We start from the raw sequence: 22,863 nt of genomic DNA on the forward strand, positions 1-22,863 counted from the left end.
AAAACAAATAATGTATGAGAAATTACATTTCATATATATATATATATATAATAGGTAGAAACATTGCAGCGAGCTTGCTAAAAAGTTACCAGGAGCTGTAGCTCCACGAAATAGTTTAATGCAGTAATACTAAAATATTAACAAAGAAGAAATTTTTTAAAAAATTATTAATCTGGAAAAAACTGCTTACACATGAAAAAAACAATGTTGGAAGACATGTGAATGCACGAAAAAACTAATCTAACCGTTGTGATATGTGAAAAGTTAATGCACATCAAAATAGATCGACGGAACAAGTTAAAACAAAATAAAATTAAAAATAATTAAAACATAAAATGCAAAAATTAAAATGAAAACATAAATTGCAAAATTACAAAAATACAATAATTACAAAGCGGAAAATGGTAAATTAACCCACTCGAACCCTCAACCAGGCTTTACAAGGGAAAAATGATTGAATGTCGAACTAGGCCAAATACCATTACACGTTTCACCGAAACAGACCATTGAAGCTCTTGTTTGATGAGAAAAATTTATGAAAAACATATATATATACATATCCATTCTGTTATCTGGCTCAGTGATCTCAGTTTCTTTATTCTTATATGTTTGTAAATTGTGCATTTTTTGCATTAAAAGTGATTGAATTATGTTGTTCTTATCTTCCGCCTAAGGTTTTTATGCCTTTAGTAAATGAGCATGCAATATTTGTAGAATTATCAACAATTTAAAAGTTTTTTAAGGGCAGCTAAGCCTAATTATTTTTACCATAGTGGCCATATTTGTTTACATTTGAAACCTGGCAGAGTAGTGGATTTGTTGCCAATCTAGAGAAACTAAGCTTTGCAATAGCAAAGCTTACGTCTTCTTTTATTATGTCTTCTTTATAACGTCTTCTTTTATTATTGCAAATTAAATCATGCTTAATCCATTCTGGAATTTTTCCAAGGAAATAAGTGTTTAAGATTTACTTCATAATTTTAATATAGATATTTTGAGTTTTTATGTATTTTTGCCTTGTTGTGAAGTGAAAACTGAATTAATTGAATAAAAAATACAGAATCGTCTGTAAAAAACTTTTTTTTTTTTTTTTTTGTTTATTTAATTTCTTTTATACATTGTTTTAGATTTGTTATAGTATTTGAAGAGAAGATGTACCAACAATTAGATAATTCTTCAGATTATGTAAATTTTGCGCATTCTTAGTTATGAAACGTACTAGTATGATATGCACACTCATTCTCCTCATGCAACTTAATTGTTTTCATGAAACTTTGACTCCTTTTCCATGGCCACAGTATCTTCGTTTTCTTTCTGGTGGTTGCATTCGTACCTTGACTTATTTACATACACATTGGCCTAAGGCATATGCAAAACAAACTGGTTAAAATCCTAATGTGATTGTGTACCATATACCAGAGAGTGTTAAGATTAGGATTAGTTATGAAATGAATGAAATGTAATTCTGTTAAGGGAACCTAGTGCCAGAGTGTCGCTATGGTAAACAAATACAATGAATTTAAAAGAGTGCATTTATTCTATTGTGGTTTAAGTGCTATCGACGAAGTAGATTTAATTCAATCCAATAAGTTTAAATGAAATGCAGAAAAAAATTTGTATAATGTAATATTCCATACAAGGAAGTCTTGTGATGCACACAGCAGATTTTTTCAGTTAATAAGACAGTTTTACAGTTTATTAAAGGAAATTTAAATCAGTATTTTAAAGATTATGTCAATGGTTAACATTACTACTGTTCTGTATCTGAAAACAAAATGTATGGATATTCATAGAATTTTGTTGCTTTTATTATTATTATTCTTTAAAAAACTTTATTTCTGTATTTGAAATCACCTTAACTTATGTCAAATCTAAGAATGAAACTTCCATCTGAAACAATCTAGAAATAAACTGATAAAACAGTAGTTTATTTCCAATTTTGATTATTTTTATTAAGTTTTGTATATATGCTTTGGATATGTATGTATAGTTATTGTTTTCTAATCCAAAGTTCTTTCTTTAGTTTCTTTTCAAATCTTGTACAAATTAAAAACTACCAAGGTATTTGAGAGACCTAAGCCAAGAAGCATAGATGAGCTTGAGGAAGATCCTTTTGCCATTGACAGTGTGGCATTTTGTCGTGATACACGGTTGTTGGCCGTGGCTGGAGCAAGTGGCCATGTTATAGTATATAATTTCAAGAAAAATGATGCATCAGTGAATCTCAATGTAAGACTTGTATTTCTTGAAAATGTATATTGTAAGAATTGTAGCTATTATAGACAAATTAAGAATGCAATAATTAAGAAATTTCATAATCAAATGAATTTGTAAGATATTCATAAATAAATAGGCAGTTCAATTTACATTAACATATAATTAATAAATATATTAATACACTAAAACCTGTGTAATAGAGCCAAGCATAGTTTCCATATAAATTTGGCCTTCAATGCAGCTGATGATTAATAGAGACATAATTGTTGATGACAAAATGTTGATGGCATTTCTGAGCGCTTAATAAAACAAAACTGGACATGTTGTCCAGTTTTATTATTTAATTATGTTCTCAGAAATGCTGGTTCTATTCAGAGATGAACATTATACAGAAGTGATAGCAAAATTTAGTGCATCCATATTTTTATGGCCTCTGGTTTTTTAAATGTTGGCAAGAATAGTAAATCTGCACTAATAATAATCACTTAATGTGTTTATTCATTACAAGTAGGCCCCATATTAACATTCTTGTTTCTAAAATATGTTGACAATTTTGAATTGACCAATGTCATGCTGTATCATTAAAAAAAAAAAAGTTATTTTACCTCGTATTCAAATAGGCAAAGATGGCTATGTAGTGAAACTAAATATCAGTAAAAATTTCTGAAGTGCAACATGAAAATTTGCAAGTAAAAGAAAAACATGCATTTTGACAGTTGATTTAGTGGCTCAGTTAGAATATTGTTTGTAGCAATGCTGTGATTTATTTACTATTTGGCAGAGAAACTGATGTCAATTAACTCATGTGAGAAGCAACTCAAGATATGTCAAAATACTATGTTTCCCCCATATTTAGTTTTTTAGCCCCAAAACAATTAGTTGCAATTTTTTTGTCTGCTGTTCTAAAATTTTTTAAATATTTGCATAATTTTTCTTCATCATTGCATTTAGAAAATGAGCTCTCTTAAATTTTATTGATTCATCCACATAGTGATTGTTATCTTCTTTCTATAACGACAAATCTTCGCAGACTACCTGTGAACATTATGCCAAACATTTTTCTTTTAACTGTCCAACTTTATGCTAGTCTGAGAACTAATCCATCACAGTAAAGCAAACATGAACTGGCACTCATTCTGCAATTTTGAGCCCACCAGCGGCCGAGCGGTAAAGTCGCTGAACACTGGTAGTTCGGTTTGAGTTTCGAATCCCGCGAATGGGCTGGCTGCATGGGCGTTTTCATGGTTTCCCCCATTTGTAATGTGTATATGAGCCAGTTCCCCTTAGAAAGTCCTCCACGAGGGCATCCCTCCCTTTAGGCAGATAACCCTCGAGGCTTTGCCAGAATAACACACGCACTTTCTGCAATTTTACTGAGTCAGCTGCAAATTCACCTTCTCTAGTTATTTAAGGATGATTTGAAGCTTAAAAAGTAGTAGAGACAACAATAAGAATGCATAAGATTTAAGTTACAGAAAAGTATAAATGAAGATACCATAATAATACCCCAATAGATACTGTAATGTTAATATTACTGTGCCTTCTTATTGGAATGCAAGTTTCTTTTAAAGAAAGAATGTTATGATAGTTACTTGTAGTTTTCCCATGACTAATTTTCATTTGTTATGTTCTTAATTGTATTCTTTAGAAATCAAATTGTTAACATAGTTTTCCCTTTTTGATTTTTGAATGATAAAATTCGTAAAAAAAAAAGGTCTGTAACAAAATACACGATTAAGTTCCATACAATTATTGACTGAAACTTTTTTTATGAGATAGATATGTTCTGTATATTTAATTCAACAACCAAATTAGCATATAAGTGGCTGTGGAAGTAGAAGTTTCTTCCTCTGACAAAAATATAACACCTGTAGGGTTCTTCCCAATAACTGGATATGTGGCAGCTTGTGCCAAGAAAGTGAGTGCTAAGGAAGTACCCAAAATTTTGTGTTTAGCAGATACAAAACTTCAAAGTGAAAATTTTGTTGATTTAGCTGATTTAAGAATGATTTTTTTGGGGTGTTTTTATAGTTTAATAATAATAATATGCAATATCCATGTACAGTCAGGTGATTTGAGGAAAAGTTATAATAGCTCTTTACTATTTAGCTATCAAAGTCAATATGAAAAATTTCTTTCATATTTATAAATTTGATACAGTAATAATCAATGCAGGAATTGTTAACTTAAGTTATGAAAAATGGCAAATTCTCCAAATTATTCAGATGAAATGTCATTTTGTAAAAGCATTTGTAATTCTTTAACATTTAAATATATCAAATACAAGTACTAAATTGGCAATGTTTATGGATTTACAGAATAATACTTGAATGCTAAAGCACATTTTAGTTCACATAAAGCCTTAATTTTTATTTTATTTACAATACAGTAAACTCTCGCTACAACGATACCCGATACAACAATAACTCCCTCTACTACAATAATGTTTTGTGGTTCTGGTGATTTTGCATATAAACTAATGTTAATCTTCCCTCAATATTGCTATATTCTCTAGAACAATAAACCTCTGTAAAACAATTTTTTCAATCTAAATTTCAGTATTATTTTCTCCCTTTATAATAATATTTTGATTTTCAAATGCTTTTTTTTTTTTTTTTTTTTTTTTCGTTTTCTTTTGTTATTTTTTTCGTCTATTAAGACTCATTGTGGATATTCAACTTATTCCTGAGTAAATAGCTATTGTTCAGATTTCAAAACAGATGAAGACCACCCTTTTGAGAATTGGAGTGGGTGAGCGGGGTGAAGTGTAAATGTATGGTCTCATTTCCCAGTAAGCTTTGGAATTCTGATAAGGTTTAAGGACATCTAGACCTGTCTGGTCACCTTGTCACAGAACAAGTGCCCTTTGTTAGAGGAACAGGGGGAGATGGAGGCGGGGTGTTGTTAAGTGACGTACTGAAAAGTGAGTTCAAAGGTTGTTCTATAGTCTTTAACGATTTTGAGTTCTACGCAAAACATTTGGTTTAAACTTTTCTTTCTTTCACGCGATATTGTTCCCTAAGATGGCAGGGCGAAAGCAACTATCTTTTCGAGATAAACTGAACATTATCAATGATATTGATGAGGGAATGAAGCAGATTGATGCGACTAAGAAACATGGATTATCGCAATCTACAGTTGCAACTTTCCTAAAGAAGAGAAAGCAAATCGAAGATGCTGTAACTTCAAATGAAATTAACCCAGAGCGAAAACGACTGAAAGTTGCGACAAATGAAAACATTGATGCTGCTGTTTTAAAATGGTTTCAAGAGATGAGAGCAACAAATGTCCCAATGAATGGACCTTTATTATGTGCAAAAGCACGGAAATTTGCAGCAGTGCTAGGGAAAGAAACTTTCAAAGCTAGCAATGGTTGGTTAATGCGTTTTCGAGATCGTCATGGAATAACTTTCCAAGAAGTTCACGGAGAGAAAAAGTCAGCCCCGATAAACGACGCAAATGAATGGTGGCAAAATAAGATGAAAGAAATCTTAGAAAAGTATGCTCCAGAAGACATTTATAATGCAGATGAAGCTGGGCTGTTTTTCCAACTCCTACCCGATCGAACATTGGCATTCAAGGGTGAAAAGTGTTATGGAGGGAAGAAATCAAAGCAGAGACTGACTGTTCTTCTGTGTACAAATAGCACAGGAACGCATAGAATACAACCTCTCGTCATTGGTAAATCATTGAAGCCAAGGTACTTTAAGAACGTGAAAAGTCTTCCCGTGGAGTATAAAGCAAATAAGAAGGCTTGGATGACGTCTAAATTTTTTTCCGAATGGTTACAGAAGTTAGACAATGAAATGAAGAAGAGAAAGAAAAAAATCGTTTTGTTGATAGATAAATGCGGTGCTCACACGTCATTTCCAAAGCTACAAAATATCGAAATCGCTTTTTTCCCTGCCAATTGCACTTCAATTTTACAGCCTCTTGATATGGGCATAATTAAGTGCTTCAAAGGATATTACAGAAAACGGTTGGTGGACTCCATACTTTTAAACTTTGAAAATAAAGTAGAAGACCCTTTCAAAGCTGTAAATGTCAAGGAAGCGTGTGACAATATTGCTGGAAGTTGGTGGGAAGTAACAGAAAAAACCATTCGGAATTGCTGGAAAAAAGCCGGTCTTTGTGTTATGGAAGATAAGAAATCTGATAATGATAAAAATTCCATATACAATGATCTCTCAGATGATAAAGAATGTGTTTTGCACATCAAAAAATCCGTATCGTAACTTGACGAAACAAGCGGTAAAAAGTTTGGAATTAGTATAGAAGACTATTTAACAGCAGATGATGATCTTATGGTTTTCGCAGGAGTTACTGATGAAGATATTCTCTCTGAAATTACTGATGAGATAGGAAACAATGATGAAGATGATGATGATATTGATGGTGATGATAATACAGGTCCATCGCAGTCCTTATTGTCATCCCAGGAAGCTCTTCAATCTGTGAATTCTCTACGGACATTTTTTTCAAGCCTTCCGTCGACAAATGAAGAACATTTTCGTGCACTAGACTCAATGCATACAGTATTGGTGAACTTAACTGTTAAAAAAATCAATAAACAAACAAAAATATTGGATTATTTTCAATAAAAAGTGTTTTCAGGTATGTGAATATTTCTGTGCTTATTTTCTGAATTTATCTTATTTATTTATTTTTTTAGTATTTAAACCACTATTATTAGTATTTTACAAATTAATTTCTTCTAAATATAGACTTAAAAGTAGTATGTTATGCACCTTAAACTAATAATAATAAAAAAAAAAACTCTTATTAAATGCTCAAAATATGTGGGCCCTCCATATAACAATATGCCTCTCTACAACAATATATTTATTTGGTCCATAAAATATTGTTGTAACAAGGTTTCACTGTATATGGAAAATTTTAATATATCTGCTATGCAAATAATTTTACTGTATGAAAATTTAATTCAGTGATTCCCCAAAACTTGTTATTAACCAGTTAACAAACTGCCAGCAAATTTTGAGCCATATTGTCATGAAAATTTGATACAGCTATAACCGTGTAGCTGATTATGTTTCTGTATCTTCAAGAGGTAATTAACATGTGTTAAAATACATTGAACATTAAAAGATTTCTGATTTTTTAATAATTAATGAAGTTTTATTAATAATAAGGCTAGGTATAACATGTTATTCTGTGGTTAAAAACTAATGAAACAGTCGGAAATTAAACAAGTCAGTGGAGATTAAAAACCATAATACAGGATCCCATAATATTGTATCAGAGTACCAGAAGACTTGTGTCTCTTATTTTGGTAAAATGTTATATGGCGTATCATGCAATTAACTGATGCAGTGCACATGGCTGACAAAGATTGTATTTGTTATGAAAAATTGGAGTTTTAAGTCAAATTATATCCATCTTGTATTATGTATAACTGTTTAAAATAAATCTTTGAACTAGAAGAAAAATTAGGAGCATTTATTATTGCTTTCACAATGTAAAAGCAGGCTAATAAAATGAGTATTCTGACAAAACTGTATTGTTCTATATTACAGGTTTTAGAAATATCTATAAAATGTGAAGAGAGGATAGAGAATAATCCTGGAGCTGTAGAAGAAAATAATGACCAATCAAATCGGTCATTTTCTTTCCAGACATCAGGGAGATCAAATTCTGATGATAGTGGAAAACAAGTACAGTATATTTCTTATGAAAATAGACAGTTTTCTTGTTATAGCTCTCAGAATGCATAATGATAGAGATGTCATGAAAATATTTATCAATACCATATTCAGCTTACTTATGTATAATATGAAGTTTAGAATGTTGTGTGCATATTATGGCTGTGCATTCAAAATTGGGCATAAGTGACCTTATGTTCTGTATTAATGAAAGAAAATATTTTTCTGTGTTGTATCCAAAATGTTTTTAGTATGCAAGATATTCAGAAATCAATTTCTAGTTGGCTGCTGTGAACATATTGCTTCCTGCAATACCAGCCTATATCCACTGAAATAAGTTCTCACTTATTATGGTGAATTTCTGTATTCAGTGGTTGGTAACCTATAATGATGAATTTCTGTATTCAGTGGTTGGTATGTAGTGATTGAAGAACAATGGCTAATGTAGAAAAACCTCCCACCAAATGTGAGTTTTACTGTTCAGTTCATTTTTGTGCAGGCTAAGTTACAGAATGCATCCTAAATTCATCACTTAATGATTCAAATATACAAAGATAAGTTCATGAATGAGCATTGTATAAGAAATGGTACTAGACATTTCGTGGTGGTCAAAATGATTAACACATGAAGCAGGAACACTTACATTTGATGTAAATGACTTTATTAAAGAAGTGGAGGATGTGATTCATGAGTGATTTACTTCACAATATCAGAACTGCTTTGTGAATTTCCTGAACTGCAGCAAACAGTGCTTCATAAGATATTAATTTTGAAACTTAGTTATCAAAGTTTTTATGTGACACCAAACAAATGTGTATATGTTACTGGCAAGTATGAAATCCAGTATTCTATAGAATACGTAGGCATTTTATATAATATCAAAAACTGTCTGGCAGTGTATGAAAGGATTAAGCATTTTGCACACTGCCTAGGCATTATATGGTAAACCAGCAAAGTTTGAAACATATCTCCCATTCAACTCTAACCAAAACTATTTACTGGAAGTTGATAAATTATATACAAATGCCAAAATCACTACTAAGAAGAAATCACTGGACTGTTAGTTTCTGAATTGCTATGATGTGATGTTTGCAGAAATCAAAAGTAAACTCATTTGTCCTATTAAAGAAGGCATCGGTGCTATAAAGTATTACAGCACGGACCCTCAGTTATTTCACGTACTTTGTGAAACTCATGTGGCTATTGGGCATGAAAGTCTTAAAAGAATGTTAAAAGAACTTTAAACTAAATATGAAAACGTTATGTGTAATGATATTGAACTGTCCATCGATCCTTGTGATCTGTGCCAGAAAAAACAAAAAATATTTAAAAGGGCATTGCTGTGAAAATGTTTTTTTCTGAATTTAACTATCTCACCCAGGTAGAGAATGCAAATTTATTATGGTGTACCAAGATCATTTCACTAGTTTTTTTTTTTTTTTTTTTTTTTTTTTTTTTACATATTTTGAATAAGTTTTTTAATTGCAGTCTTTCATTGTTTTTTCAAAATAACATTTGAATTTTTAAACATGACCTTTTGAATGCTTTATGCTTTGCCTAAAGAGCATTTGTTGTGCTATAGAATGTTTAGGTATTATATACAGTGCCTAGGTAAAGTATATAATTATTCTCATATTTTGAACTTTGCTTAAAAATGCCAGGCATTCTATAAAATACAGGTATTTTATACATTGCCGGCAACATATATAACGGCAATGAATACCAAGATTTTTCACACAGCATAATAACAAAATGCAGGAAATGCATTTTGCGATTTGATCTTGTGTTGCTGCATTGCACTCTGACAACACAGATGGTTATACTTTTCTGAGCAAGATCATAAGAGGTAATAAAATGGGGAATTCACTTGTGCAATGTGCAGAGAAAGGGGAAAATCAAAAACTGTAGTAATTGAATAGCATGATACACATTAACTCACCAGATAAACCTAGAAACCTGGAACCAGTATTGCCCAACTAAAAGCTCTGACAGTCTTTATTGAGCCTGGTAGGGCAGTTATTCCTCTCACTGCATATCCTGTGATTTCCATGGACAACATAGAAGTAGCAAAATTTGCCCAACCCGTGATTTTTATGGGTTTGCATTTTTTTCATCTATTTAACTCTGCAGCATACTCTTTTCCCATTCATGGCATTACTTCAGCTTTTCTGTGATTCTTAATTGTTTACTCAGATTTGAGATAACAGATGGCATTAGTTATCCTCATTTCCGCGAAATATAAAAGCATGTTTTGCACCATTTTGTGTGCTCTTTTCAAACCTCAAACATATTTGTAGTTAAACTCTCAACCCCATGAGACTAACTGCTCGACATTTTACCTGCCATATAACCCTCCCCCCCCCCAATCCTATCAAGAAAGAGCCTCATAGACAATATGCTGTTTGTTGCTTTAAAAAAAAAAAAAAAAAAAAAAAAAAACTGAAACAGGCAAAAAAAAATTCATAAAGAAATGTGAACTTGGTGCATAAGTTGCAAGGTAGGATTTTTGCCTCGAGCCTTGTTTCGAAATTTATCATGCTAAACTTCATTTCTAATATATGTTTTGTAAATATTTTGCATATTTTCATTAGTATATACATTTTACCTTTATATTTCATGAAATAAATCATAATTTAACCAAGGTAATTTTGAAAATTTTGCTTTTATATGATTATTCTGATTATTCTTAAATTTCAATTTTCCGACAACCTTTATTTATGATCTAATTCTACAGTGACAAAAAACTCTTTTACAAAAAATTTTTGTATATTTTAACTCTTAAATATATGTAGATTTGAAATATGTAATAAAAATTCTGCAATTTTTTAACCTATTTTGATTAAACAATTACGCAGCAAGAGGGTTAATACTAAAAAGTACTATGAAATACTTAGCCAACTAGCCAACTCAGAAAAAAAACAAGGCATGTTAACCTGAGAAGTTGCTAGTCGACCTTGTCTGCACATTTACAGCTAAATACGGACAAATTTTCTGTCAGCAGTTTTGATGGTAGATGTGTAATCACTTTCCTCATCTCTCTTCTTTTGTGCATAATAAATATAGTTTTTTTTTTATTACTCTTTGTTTGTTACATATCAAAGATTGATTTCTGAATAGCCGTCATAAAAACAGAAACCAAATAAATATTTATCTAATTTTGTATATACTGTGTTCACAAAAGTTCTTACCCTACCTTTATTTTGCAATTGTTGGTTGTAGACATATACTTCTAGTTACAAAAATGCTTTAAATGATGCAAAGATTCATATTTTAAAAAAGAATTAGTTTTGTATAGAAAAAAAAGTAATGTTTTACTCATTTCTTCCAGAAAATTTTGTGCGTTTTATAAAAATAAAACAGAAAAAGTTTTGCTGCCGTATTCGATCAAGATATTTAATTTTAAAATATGTGATATTTGATGCCATTTTCAATTTGCATTGAGTGGTTAATGATCATTTGAAATATTTTTATAATTGGAAGTATATACCTAGAACCAATAGTTGCAAAAATAAAACTGGGTAAAGAACATGTGCGAACATGGTTTATGTTTGATGACTAAATAATTTTGATGAACAGTTTTCAAATATCTATTGCATTTGTGTCTTATCACAGTGAATTTAATAAATAAAGTATTTCCAGATCATATTTTTAATCTCTTTACTTGTTTGAAATTAACTTTTGGATGTGGCAATGATTATAAAAAGGGTGGGGCCCAAAAAAAACTTTATTTTTAACTTACGTCATATATTTTAACATGCTGTTGTTTCAGTGTTGTAACTCCTATTGGAAAATTAGAACATAAGCTCTAATAGCATTAACAGAGCTGCCAACTCTCCCGATTTAGGCGGGAGACTCCCGATTTTCGACCGCTCTCCCGCCAACCCGATTTACAATATATTTCTCCCGACTTTTTCTTATTCTTAATATTTCTCACGATTTTTATGGAACTTGGCTTAATACTTCATTATATGAACAAAAAAAAAAGTGATTTTTCTCTAGATCATATCTAAAATGAAACCTTGCGTATCAGATGAGAATTTCTGCTTTGTGATCGATAGCATACGTATCCAGAAACTTCGTTCTCCAGTTGTCCAATGGGGATCGAGCTCCACTGCGTGTCATCTGGCATATATTAGCCAATGAGCACAAAGCAAGCTCAAGGCCGTTGGCCGTTCTTTGGATGTTCTTTCGCTATTTCGTTCATCTTGTCCTGAGTTGTGTGAGTACACGTACCTTTAGGAAATAGTTTTAGAAATTATCGTCTTTTGATATGTCTGCGAGAAAGGTGAAAGACTCGTGCACGTTTCAAAAATCGTACACAGTTGACTTTCCTTCCATTATTTCTTCAAGGAAATGTAATAAATTTACGAGGTGTACCATCTGTCGTTGCGATTTTTCGATTTCGCTTGGTGGAAGGGCAGATGTTCTCAAACATGTGCGTACACAAAAACACAAGGATAACATGAGTTGTTTTGAAAAAACGAAAAATTAAATTTTTCTTCGGAAACTAAAGACCAAAAAGTGATTAATGCAGAATGTCTGTTCTCTGCCTTTTTACTGGAGCACAACCTGCCACTGAATGCATCGGATCACGCTGCAGCTTTATTTAGAAAAATGTTTCCCGATAGTGAAATCGCTAAGAAATACTCAAGTGCAAGGACCAAAACAGGTGCAATTGTTAAAGAAATGGGTTTGAAAAATAAATCTTCAGTTATTGATTGCATTAAAACAGCTCCGTTCTGCCTCTCTACGGATGGAAGCAATAATACCAATTCAAAACTGTATCCAATTGTTGTTTCTTTTTTTAATCCAGAGTCTTCAGAAATTGAGTGCAGTTTACTTTCTGTCCCCACTTTAGAAGGACATTCGACAGGCTTTAATATAGCACAGCTAATTATTGAAACTTTAAAATAAAATGCAGTCCCCCTGGATAATTGCTTAGCGCTTGGTGCCGATAATGCACCAGTAATGGTAGGCTTGAAGGCTGGTGTTGCAGGCATCTTAAGAAAGGCAAATTCAGATTTGCAGATTATGAGGTGCACCTGTCACCTCTTAAATTTAGCAGCTGAAAAGGGGGCAGCTTCTTTACCATTAAATGTGGATGAACACATTGTTGATATTTATTATTATCTTGAAAGGAGTTCTAAAAGAAAGGAAAAATTGAAACAGTTCCAACAGCTGCATAATACTGAAATGAGAAAAATTTTGATTTTTTGTAATTTCTGCATCATTCAGAAATTCAACTGGCAGTTCTCAAAATAATACTGCAAAATATAAGCTTAAAGCTGATACAAATTTCTCTCAAAATAAAAGAAAAAATTGCTCAACACACGAAACATTTTCCGATTACTGTAAGTTTATCTTGTGAAGAACAAATATTTATGTTTTTTTCTTCGGACCTTAACAAAGCTTTTTGCTTTTTTTTTTACAATTCATTTTGCCATCATTCGATGTTCTGAACACAATTCTACAAAGCAGAATTCCATTAATTCATGTTTTGCAATCGATGATTTATGATCTGTTTAAAGACATTTTATCAAAGTTTGTAAAACCAATCTTTGTTTTGTTTTCTAATTCTATATATGATGTAATTTATGGTCAAATAGAAAGTCGGATGAAGATTTGGTAACAGGAGCTGCAACTAAAAAAGTAGTGGAAGACCTTTCTGATTAAGACAAAAATAAGTTTTATATCCATTTTAGAAGTTACTTCTGCCGAGTATGTGATTGCATACTTCATAAATTTCCAATCAACGATTAAATGATTTTGCATGCTAACGTTACAGATGTTTCTGCTCTAGTAAATGCATCTTTTTCTGATATAAGATATTTCTCGAATATATTTCCAGTCTTACTTCATTTAGTCATGAAAGATGATGTTATAACTGAAAAATTGCAGTAGTAATTTTGCAGTTTACAATTAGAAAACTTGGATGAAGTTATAAAATCAGCTAGGATTGACACCCAGTGGAGGTTAATTGGAAAATTGAAAGGTGCTGATGGAATTTTAAAATATAGTGAACTCTCTAGAATTATGTTGGCCATCTTGACAGTTCCCCATAGTAATGCAGAGTGTGAGAGGATTTTCAGTGTTGTTGCGAAAACGAGGACTAAATTTAGATCTAATATTAGTGATGACACATTAGAAAAACTTTTATTAGTGAAAGCAGGCCTACGTGGCAATTGCTATGAACAAAATTATGAAGTTTCTCTCTTAACGAGAGCAAAATCTGCCACTGTCCATAACATTTGTATGAAAACTGATTAAAGTGCCTTTTTTTTTTTTTTTTTTTTTTATGAAAGTAATAAAAATGTTTTTTATGTCTAAGGTATTTTTGTTTTGCTTGCATTTATGACTTAGTAACTATTTAAAGTTAATTCATTATTAAAAACTATATTTTTATCATTTAAAAAGTCTTTTTAACATTGTGAAAAATCTCCTGATTTCTTAAAAAAATCTCCTGATTTTTGAGTGTCATAGGTTGGCAAGTATGCATTAATATATGAAATTTAATTTTTGTTTGACTATTAAGCGACTTCAGTCTTTTTATGATTGCTTTTATGTCTCTTAGCTGTTATAAAAGTAAGTCTACTAACAAAATAAATAATACTAATTTTTTATGCAATTTTACCTTTATAAGTACATTAAATACATTTTGAAATCTTAAAAATAATTTGCAGTGTGTTAAAATAATTTAGGTGTGTCAGCTTTTTCAATGCTATTTGAGTTTTATTAATATAAATGGAATATTTTCCAGCCCTCTCAAACTGAGAATTACTTTCCTCTAAAAGTACGTACGGGACCAGTAAGGATGGCTGCTGGATTTCATGCTAGCCTAGTGTGCCTAACAACAGGAGTAGAAGGAGAACCCCAACCAAGAATTACTGCACTTGCCTTGCAAGCTGGATATGGGCTGTATGCTTTTTCTACATAATATTAACAATGCATGGTATTTATTTTAGAGCAGAGATAATAAATTCTGTGCATGTTAAAGAATTATTTGAAAAGGTTCAGTTTAACATAATGATAGATAACTCTTCTATGTTTCCTGATATTGATCATGTATAGCTTATTTATAATCATGTATAGCTTACTGAAGTATATGCAGTGTGAAGCCTATTTAATTTTTGGATTTTGTTACTTGAAAGAAAAAATTTTTTTAATGAAGCAAGGATTTTTTTTAATTGAAATTTAAAGTAAGGAAAAGGATAAATTTTTAAAAAAATTCCATATAATTATTTTGAACATAAAAGTTTCTTAAGATATAGGTGGAATGAAAGAAACTTGATAATTCTGTACTAAAGTATGTGATTATGATAACAGCATGGCAAATACACAAGTTGATACAAACAGGTTAAATCTACTTTATTTTAAAAACTGTTTTTGAAATAAATTCTATTTCAAGAAAGGCCTTTACAATTTCAAATTACTCCTAACTTGTTTTTATTCAAATTGAGTTTGGCTGTAGTTCATTTTGAATATATTTCTCACTTTATTCTTAGGCATTATAAACATTTATTACCTGATAAGTAGATTTAATTCTGTAGTTACTTAGACCATTAAATATTTATAATACATTTTATGTTATATAATTCAGAAAAGTGCTTTTAGTTCTTACAAAATAATATTATCATTTTTTCCCCTTATTATTAGCTTATGTATATTTGATATTTTGTAGAATGGCCTATGGCAATGAACATGGACTTGCTATTGTTGATATTATACAAAAGACGTGTTTATTAAACATGGCAACTCCTGATCTTTATGGTATGTTTCTTTAGTTATGTATATAAAATTCTTTATTCCAGATTTTTTATGCATTGTCACATTTGATGTTCAGATTTTTTTATCATATTATGTAGTATGGATTTCCTTCAAGGACTAAAAAAGATAAATTAAAAGGAAATTTTTATGTAATGTTTAAGTTTTTATTACCAGAGTTATACATATCATAAATGCCCCACATTACATGTACTGATTTTAATTCAAGTATTGCCATTTGGGGGGAGGAAATTTAATTATCTTTGAAAACTACATACAGTGATTGGTAATAGTAGGCAGAATTGAAAGTAAATTTATCATGTTTTAATTGCTAAAATGAGGTGGAATGCTGGACAACAATCAGTGTAGTTAACAGTTAACCATTTGAACAGATTTTCAGGAACGAAACTTCTTTTTATATGTTGTTGCTATAATTTCTGTTACAAATCAAAGCATTTATAATTATGAGTTAAATTAACTATGTGTGATGTAAAATATGTTTTATATCAACAGCCCCCTTTAACTAATTTTGCATTTTCCATGCTAAATATCTAGTAAATCAGTGCTTCTTTTAAATTAGAATAGTTTTTTAAGTTGTTAATAAATTTTGTTAAGATTATTGTTATATCAGTGGTTTTCAACCTTTTTTGACCCATGCACATCTTTCACCATCACTGGAAGATCATTCCTCACCATCCTTTCAAATTATACCAATATATATATTTTTAATGTGTTAAAATCGTAGAAAATGGTGATAAATACCAAAACTTGAATAAAAGTATTTTTTTATATTCGTAAACTAAAACTAAATACACTCAAGTGCCACTGAATTGGGGATAGCAAGTCCTTAATGAGTTGGACATCCTTTGGCCTTGATAATGGCTGCCATACGATGAGACATAGATTCAATAAGTTTGTGGAAACATTCTACAAGAATGGCTGCCAAACATCGGATAGAGTTGTCTATAATTCAAGAAGTATTACTTGTGTTGTGTGATGTGGTTTCACACCTTTCTCCAAAACATCTGAAAGGTACTCGGTAGGATTTAAGTCAGGCGTCTAGGTAGCAATTCATGACAGAGAAGTCAAAGGAATGCTCGTCTATCCAGGCAGTAGTCAACCGCAACCTGTAAGAGGTGCCGTTATCTTGCTAGAATACTCCATTTCAATGTGAATGACAAAACAGCATAAATGGGTGGGGATGATCTCCAAGCAACTCTACATACCGAATCATATTGAGGGAGGTTGGTATAAGTACCAAAGATCCCAAACACTGCCAAGAGAAAATGTACCAGACCATGACTGAGCTGCTATGGCCTTGTACAGTTCCAACCTGGCATACAGGATTCATGGCTTCATGAGCTGAGGCCATATTCTCAGCCACCTGTAGGTGTTAAGTAGTTGGAATTGAGGCTCATCACTTCATGCTACTCGTAATATCGAACATCACTTCATGTTCTCTTGCCCAGGCGAGACATGCAACCCAATGACATACATTGAGCAATAGTACTCTCATTGGTCTATGGCTCCTGAATCTCATATGATGAAGTGAGCACTGCATAATCCATTTACTGACTATACTACTGGTGCCTTGATTCAGCTGGGTGGTAATTTGAGCTAATGTTTGGTTTCGCTGGCTATGCACAATACAGCTGAGTCATCTCACACCACGCTCATTCAACTATAATTATCTTTTTCAGTTTGCTCAATTGCTAGTTCCCCTCACCACTACCATCCGTGTATTCTCAGTATACCCTTGAACTCTGTCGGCGTTGAAACTCATAGCCCTCTGACGATTTTGGAAACAATGATCCATGAATCAAACGCCTACTATCTATCTGTGATCGAAGGTGTCCAAATCAGAAGTTTTATACATTCTGCCACTCGAAACAACTTATTAACAACAACCATAGAACTTTCTATATATGCAGTTATCACAATGCCCACACGTGAGCGTAAATGTGGCTCAGTGTTACAAAATTTGCATAGCCATCTCTATCCCTAATTCAGTGGCACTTCAGTGTAATTAACAGCCCCTCCCAAAGGGGTGAACTCTCTTCTGGTTGAGAATCCCTGTGTTGCATGATATACTCTGGCACTAAGTAAATTAACTTAGTTTATGTAAATTATTTAGTTATTGATGACCATAAAAAGTTCTGTGAAATGTAATTGAGCACAGTAAAGATTGTTGTCATTCCTTGGATTGAGTGGTTTTCTTTTGTAAACCTCCTCTTTGCTCCACTTATTGCCCAACATATCATAGGCAGTAGTTATGTAGGCTAGTGATGGCTGTTTTGTATCTTATTTCTGCTAACTCATGGACTTGGAAACAGTAATGTTGGCAACTACATACATCTTTTAGAGAATAAGGGACCACTGTGCATAAAATCATAAATTGAGCTATTATATAAAGCAATTTTGTCTATACACTTAAAATGATTAACATTTATACAGAATATATCCAATAAAATTGATAAGAATGAAGTATTAAATCAAAATAACTTTGTAAAATTATCAGTTTTTTTGTGCTGCAACCTCAGAATAGTACTTAATTTTGATTCAAAGCATAAAATAAATTTTTGCCAGTTAAGCTTAAAGGAGCTTTGAAATATATTTATTAAAATAATTATTTCTTTAAAACAAGTCATGTTACTTTATAACATTTGAAAATTAGTTTCAAAAATCTCGTTTTTTGCCTCTATGAAGTGTAAAACGTTTAATAAGTTCTATGATGCTAGTAGTAAACCTAAAGTAAATTTTTGGCTAATATCTTTAAACAATTTGTTTCTTTTACGATGTAAGTGATGAGGTACATTTCAAATCAGCCAATTAAAATTATTTCCAGGACTTAAAATTACTTTTTTTTTTTTTTTTTTTTTTTTTTTTTTTTTTTTTTCAATATTTAAATTTTTTAATCTCGATTTTTCCTATCTTACTAGTTTATATAATTCTCTGAAGTTTTTATATGAATGTATATATATAAACACCAGAATAATTTAATATATAGTTTATGATGAACATATTAAATTACTCAGAATATAAACATGGCTTCTACTACTATATTTGATTAGTTTTAAGTAGGTATCTTCAAATGCAAATGCTGGCCTGTAAATTGTTTTTACTACTGAATTAGTTTGTATTCTTAAAATTCACATTGTAAATAAAGTTGATAATTTTTTATTTATGATGGCAAACTAAAAAGGCTGACAATTAATTTTCTATGAATGAAATTGAAATTAATAATTATGGTAATTAATATATAATTGAAAGATATCATTAAGTGCTAATCTCTTAAAAATGTGATCTAATGATGATCTGTTTGTTCTGTATTTTATTTTACCTAATCAGCAAGTGCATGCTGATTTAAAAGAAGAAAGTATAATAGCTGTAATCGCATCTGTGATAATATGCTTTTTTTTTTTTTTTTTTTTTTTTTTTTTTTTTTTTTTTTTTTGTTATTGTAATGCAAAAGTTTAAAATTATAGTATATAAGTTTAATGCAGTTTTGTCTTATATTGTGCATATAATTTTAGGATCTGCGGATCCATACCAGAGGCCCCCCAAATCACCTAGGAGGACAAGTAGCTGTGCTAATTCAAGTAGTGATCAAGATCAGGGACATTCTCCATGTGATGAGGTATGTTACTGGTAATGGACATATTCTGTATCGCTATATCATTATGTATTTTTTAGTTATGAAACCAGATTTGTTACATCAACTTAATTAACACCATAACATTACCTGGCATTATAATTCCTTCTGCATTTTAACATAAACTAGCAGAATGATTCTTATTAATGTGCTATGACCATACTTCATGTGTATACCATTTAAAAATTTTACACATTATTATATTTCCTGTTCTAAGTTGTCTAGTAGCTGCTCGGCACAAAATTATATTTGTACATTTGGTTTCATCACTGCACGATATTGTTATAACTTTTGTATGCATGTAAGTAATTGTAGTGAAATTATATATTTAAATTGTAGTATATGTTATATATTGTAGTATGAAAGGCTTCAGAATGTGAAGCATTGATGAAAAAATTGGGGTACAGAGGTTAACTCCATTTAACATTGAGGTAAACAGCTATTTCGCCAATGGGCCAAGCTTGGTGATATTTTAGTCTGATCCCTGTGTAGCTGTAACTGTATCCATCTTTATGTAACTGATTTGTGTATGCCTTCCAGCAATTTTGCAAAATCGAAGCTACTGGAAATTTCTCTGGCGGAGGGGGGAAAACTACGTATAAGACCAGAAAGAGCATCAATTTTCAGCTTAGCTGAGAGTGTTATCGTGTGAGCATTCATTTCTTTATGCTCTTTGCAATGCCTTCAACATTCTTAGTAGCCTGAAGTGGTAACTACTGATTATGATCTGTTATGCTGAAGACCATTGATTGTGCTCTGTTATGTATGTTTCACACAAATGTACTCATACATTTGTGTGAAAAGTTCAAGAAATGTGAAGTATTTTTGAAAAATAAAATTCATCAAACTTTCATTGGTTCTGTGTGCATTCTAGCCATTACGAACCTGTACATGCGTAATAATCATACATTTGTGTGAAAAGTTCAAGAAATGTGAAGTATTTTGGAAAAATAAAATTCATCAAACTTTCATTGGTTCTGTGTGCATTCTATCCATTACGAACCTGTACATGCGTAATAATATGTTGTTTGTATCAATATGACTGCTTGTTGGTTTATGCTGGGGAATAAAATTTCCTACTTAGCTTTCTGGAAATCAAATGTGAAATCAGATATGCATGCATTTTAGGCAGAATATTAAACATAGTACCTTAAAGTAAAATATACCAATTCAAGATTTCTTTAACACTCAAACAGTTAGCCCATTTGATAAGGGAGTTTAGGCGGAATAAAATTTGTTAGAATTCAACATTGGCATTTCTAATATTAAAGCTTTAACATATGCATGTTGCCGATACATGATAAAAAAAAACAACCAGTAATATATATATATATACTTATTTTTAACCCTTTTTTTTTGTTTTGTTTATCACAATGAGCTCCTCAGAAGGATGGATATACCCCCTCCCTATCTCAAAAGCAATGTTATTAGCGATTTTAAATACAAGTATTATCTTTGGTACTAGGAGAAAGCTTGGTCAGTGTGTCACTTATGTTTATTTTTAAGTGCGTCAAATATATTGAAAGATCAAACTGCATTCAGTTACAATTAAGATGTTCAAAATTAAATATCCCCCAACATGTGTAGCATAACAAAACTGCTGTGGTTGTTTTATTTCTAAAACAAATAACTAAAATATGTAGTATAAAATTTCGTTTGTACTGCGATATCAAGTATGATATATTAGATGTGTTTAAAGATTTTTTAACAATATAAAGGGTAATGAACCAGGCAAATCGACAACCTTGTATTCGGTGTAGATTTTATAAAATCCCAATCGATTATGAGGGCAAAATGGGTCCTCCTTCATCAGGAGCAAAAAATTCTGCAAACCTTGCAGAACCATTCTTTGCATAATTTTTTGTTCCTGATGAAGGTCGACCTGTTTTGACCCTTAAATCGATTGGGATTTAACAAAATGAACGCTACAAAAATACAAGGTTGTCGATTTGCCTGTTTTATTTTCCACGTTGGCGTGTTTCTCTTGTCTTGAATATAAAGGGTGTTTACTATCAATTTTGTAAGGTGACGCACTGCTTCATATATATATAAATGAGAGGATGAATGTTATAACAAATAGAACATTATATTGAAATGTCAGTCGGGATTTTATTTCAAAATATTTAAATGCGATTTTGATGTTAAGTTTGGCATTCAGATTTCCAAACCCTTAACTTTTTTTAAAAAGTGTGGGAACTTTAGGGACGATCAAAGGAAGCATTCTCTGAAATGTTATTTTTTTTTCAGTAGGCAAATTTGTCATCCTGCCAAACCAAAAAGCATTTTATTAGTAGAGGGATATTTATTTTGAGTCTCATTTGCAAACAGTGTAGTGAAATAAATGCTTCAGTGTTGGGTATTTAACACTCTTCTACACTAAATAAATTCACAAGGTCTATATGTTGCCTATTGTAACTAATAGAGAATAATTAGTCTCTCATCTGTTCCATATTAATAAAAATAAACATAACATTAAGCAATTTTATTCTGTATTTTTTCCTTCTGAGAGCTTGACTGCATCTAAAAGATGTGATTCATTTTTAAGCAGCCCACTAGTTTTTTAAAATTTATTTCTAGTGTAATTTTTTTAATTATGCCAGATCATAGTTTGAATTTAAATATGAAAACGTAATAGGAAGATAATATTCATTTTTAATTATGTTTAGCAATCTTCTGATGCTGCATGCTTGAGTCCAACCAGTCGGTCACATCCACATAGAAGATCTGTCCATGCAGAGATGCGTCATGCCCGCTCTCAAGGTATTTATTGTTTTTGAAACAAATTGTATACTTATTTTTTTAAAAAAAAGAATAGGTTTACATTTTTAAATAGCAAAGTACATTTGCACTAGATAGTAAATTTATATCAGAGCTGTTGTTTAAAATTTTATATAAAAAGTTAATATAGAGTATTTCTAAATTCATGGAATATACTTTAAGAGATGGTAGAGCACACTAAAGAAAGTATTTTTCTTAATACAAATATATGCCCTAAATTGAAGCAGGAAAATACCATAAGCTGCTCTCTGGTATAATTTCATCTATTGCAACTCGTACTTCTCCTGTAATTGATTTATTTACAAATGCTAATAAAATACACATGCATTTTATGGAACTGCTAAAAAGATTTGAAAAAGATTACTATGAACATTTTCTTTGCAAGTGGTAATTTGTAAAGCGTTCAAATGTTTGTAAAGTGAGCTTTGTGAAATGGAAATATTCATTGTCAATGGACATCATTATATAGATTGAGCAAAAACTGTAAGAAATCATAAAGTAGAACATGTTCTACATAGTACTGAAGAATAACCAAGCATAAGAATCGTAACACACAGCATGTCTTTGAGCTGTACCACAATATGCAAGGTTTTGCAAAAGCAACAATTAGTCTTTTGTGGAGAATTCATGCACCAAAAGAAGAAAATTCATTGTAATGAAAATAATCCTCATCCATCACAAGAGGGTGTAGCACGCTTATTCACAAAGCCTACAGACCATTTCTACTGCTGTTTGTTCCGATTGGTTAAAACAGGAAACGTAGGGTTACAGAATCTAGTGCTTTTGGTTCATCAT

The 22,863-nt window shown here is 31.2% G+C and overlaps 1 protein-coding gene across 2 annotated transcripts in view; it reads left to right on the top strand.

Moving 5' to 3' along the window:
- Window positions 1-22,863, top strand: part of LOC118195587 (syntaxin-binding protein 5-like) — a 331,030-nt gene that overhangs the window by 262,437 nt on the left and 45,730 nt on the right. For both annotated transcript variants that reach the window (XM_085813670.1, XM_035366922.2), the window contains 6 exons: window positions 2,024-2,229; window positions 7,752-7,889; window positions 14,635-14,792; window positions 15,556-15,644; window positions 19,172-19,275; window positions 21,957-22,050. In XM_085813670.1, the coding sequence (XP_085669796.1) occupies window positions 2,024-2,229; window positions 7,752-7,889; window positions 14,635-14,792; window positions 15,556-15,644; window positions 19,172-19,275; window positions 21,957-22,050 (789 nt within the window). The remainder of the gene's footprint in view (window positions 1-2,023; window positions 2,230-7,751; window positions 7,890-14,634; window positions 14,793-15,555; window positions 15,645-19,171; window positions 19,276-21,956; window positions 22,051-22,863) is intronic.

This window comes from Stegodyphus dumicola, chromosome 3, assembly GCF_044657685.1.
Source record: "Stegodyphus dumicola isolate Sdum_Otavi_A_Nest chromosome 3, ASM4465768v1".
Taxonomy (NCBI): Eukaryota; Metazoa; Arthropoda; class Arachnida; order Araneae; family Eresidae; genus Stegodyphus; species Stegodyphus dumicola.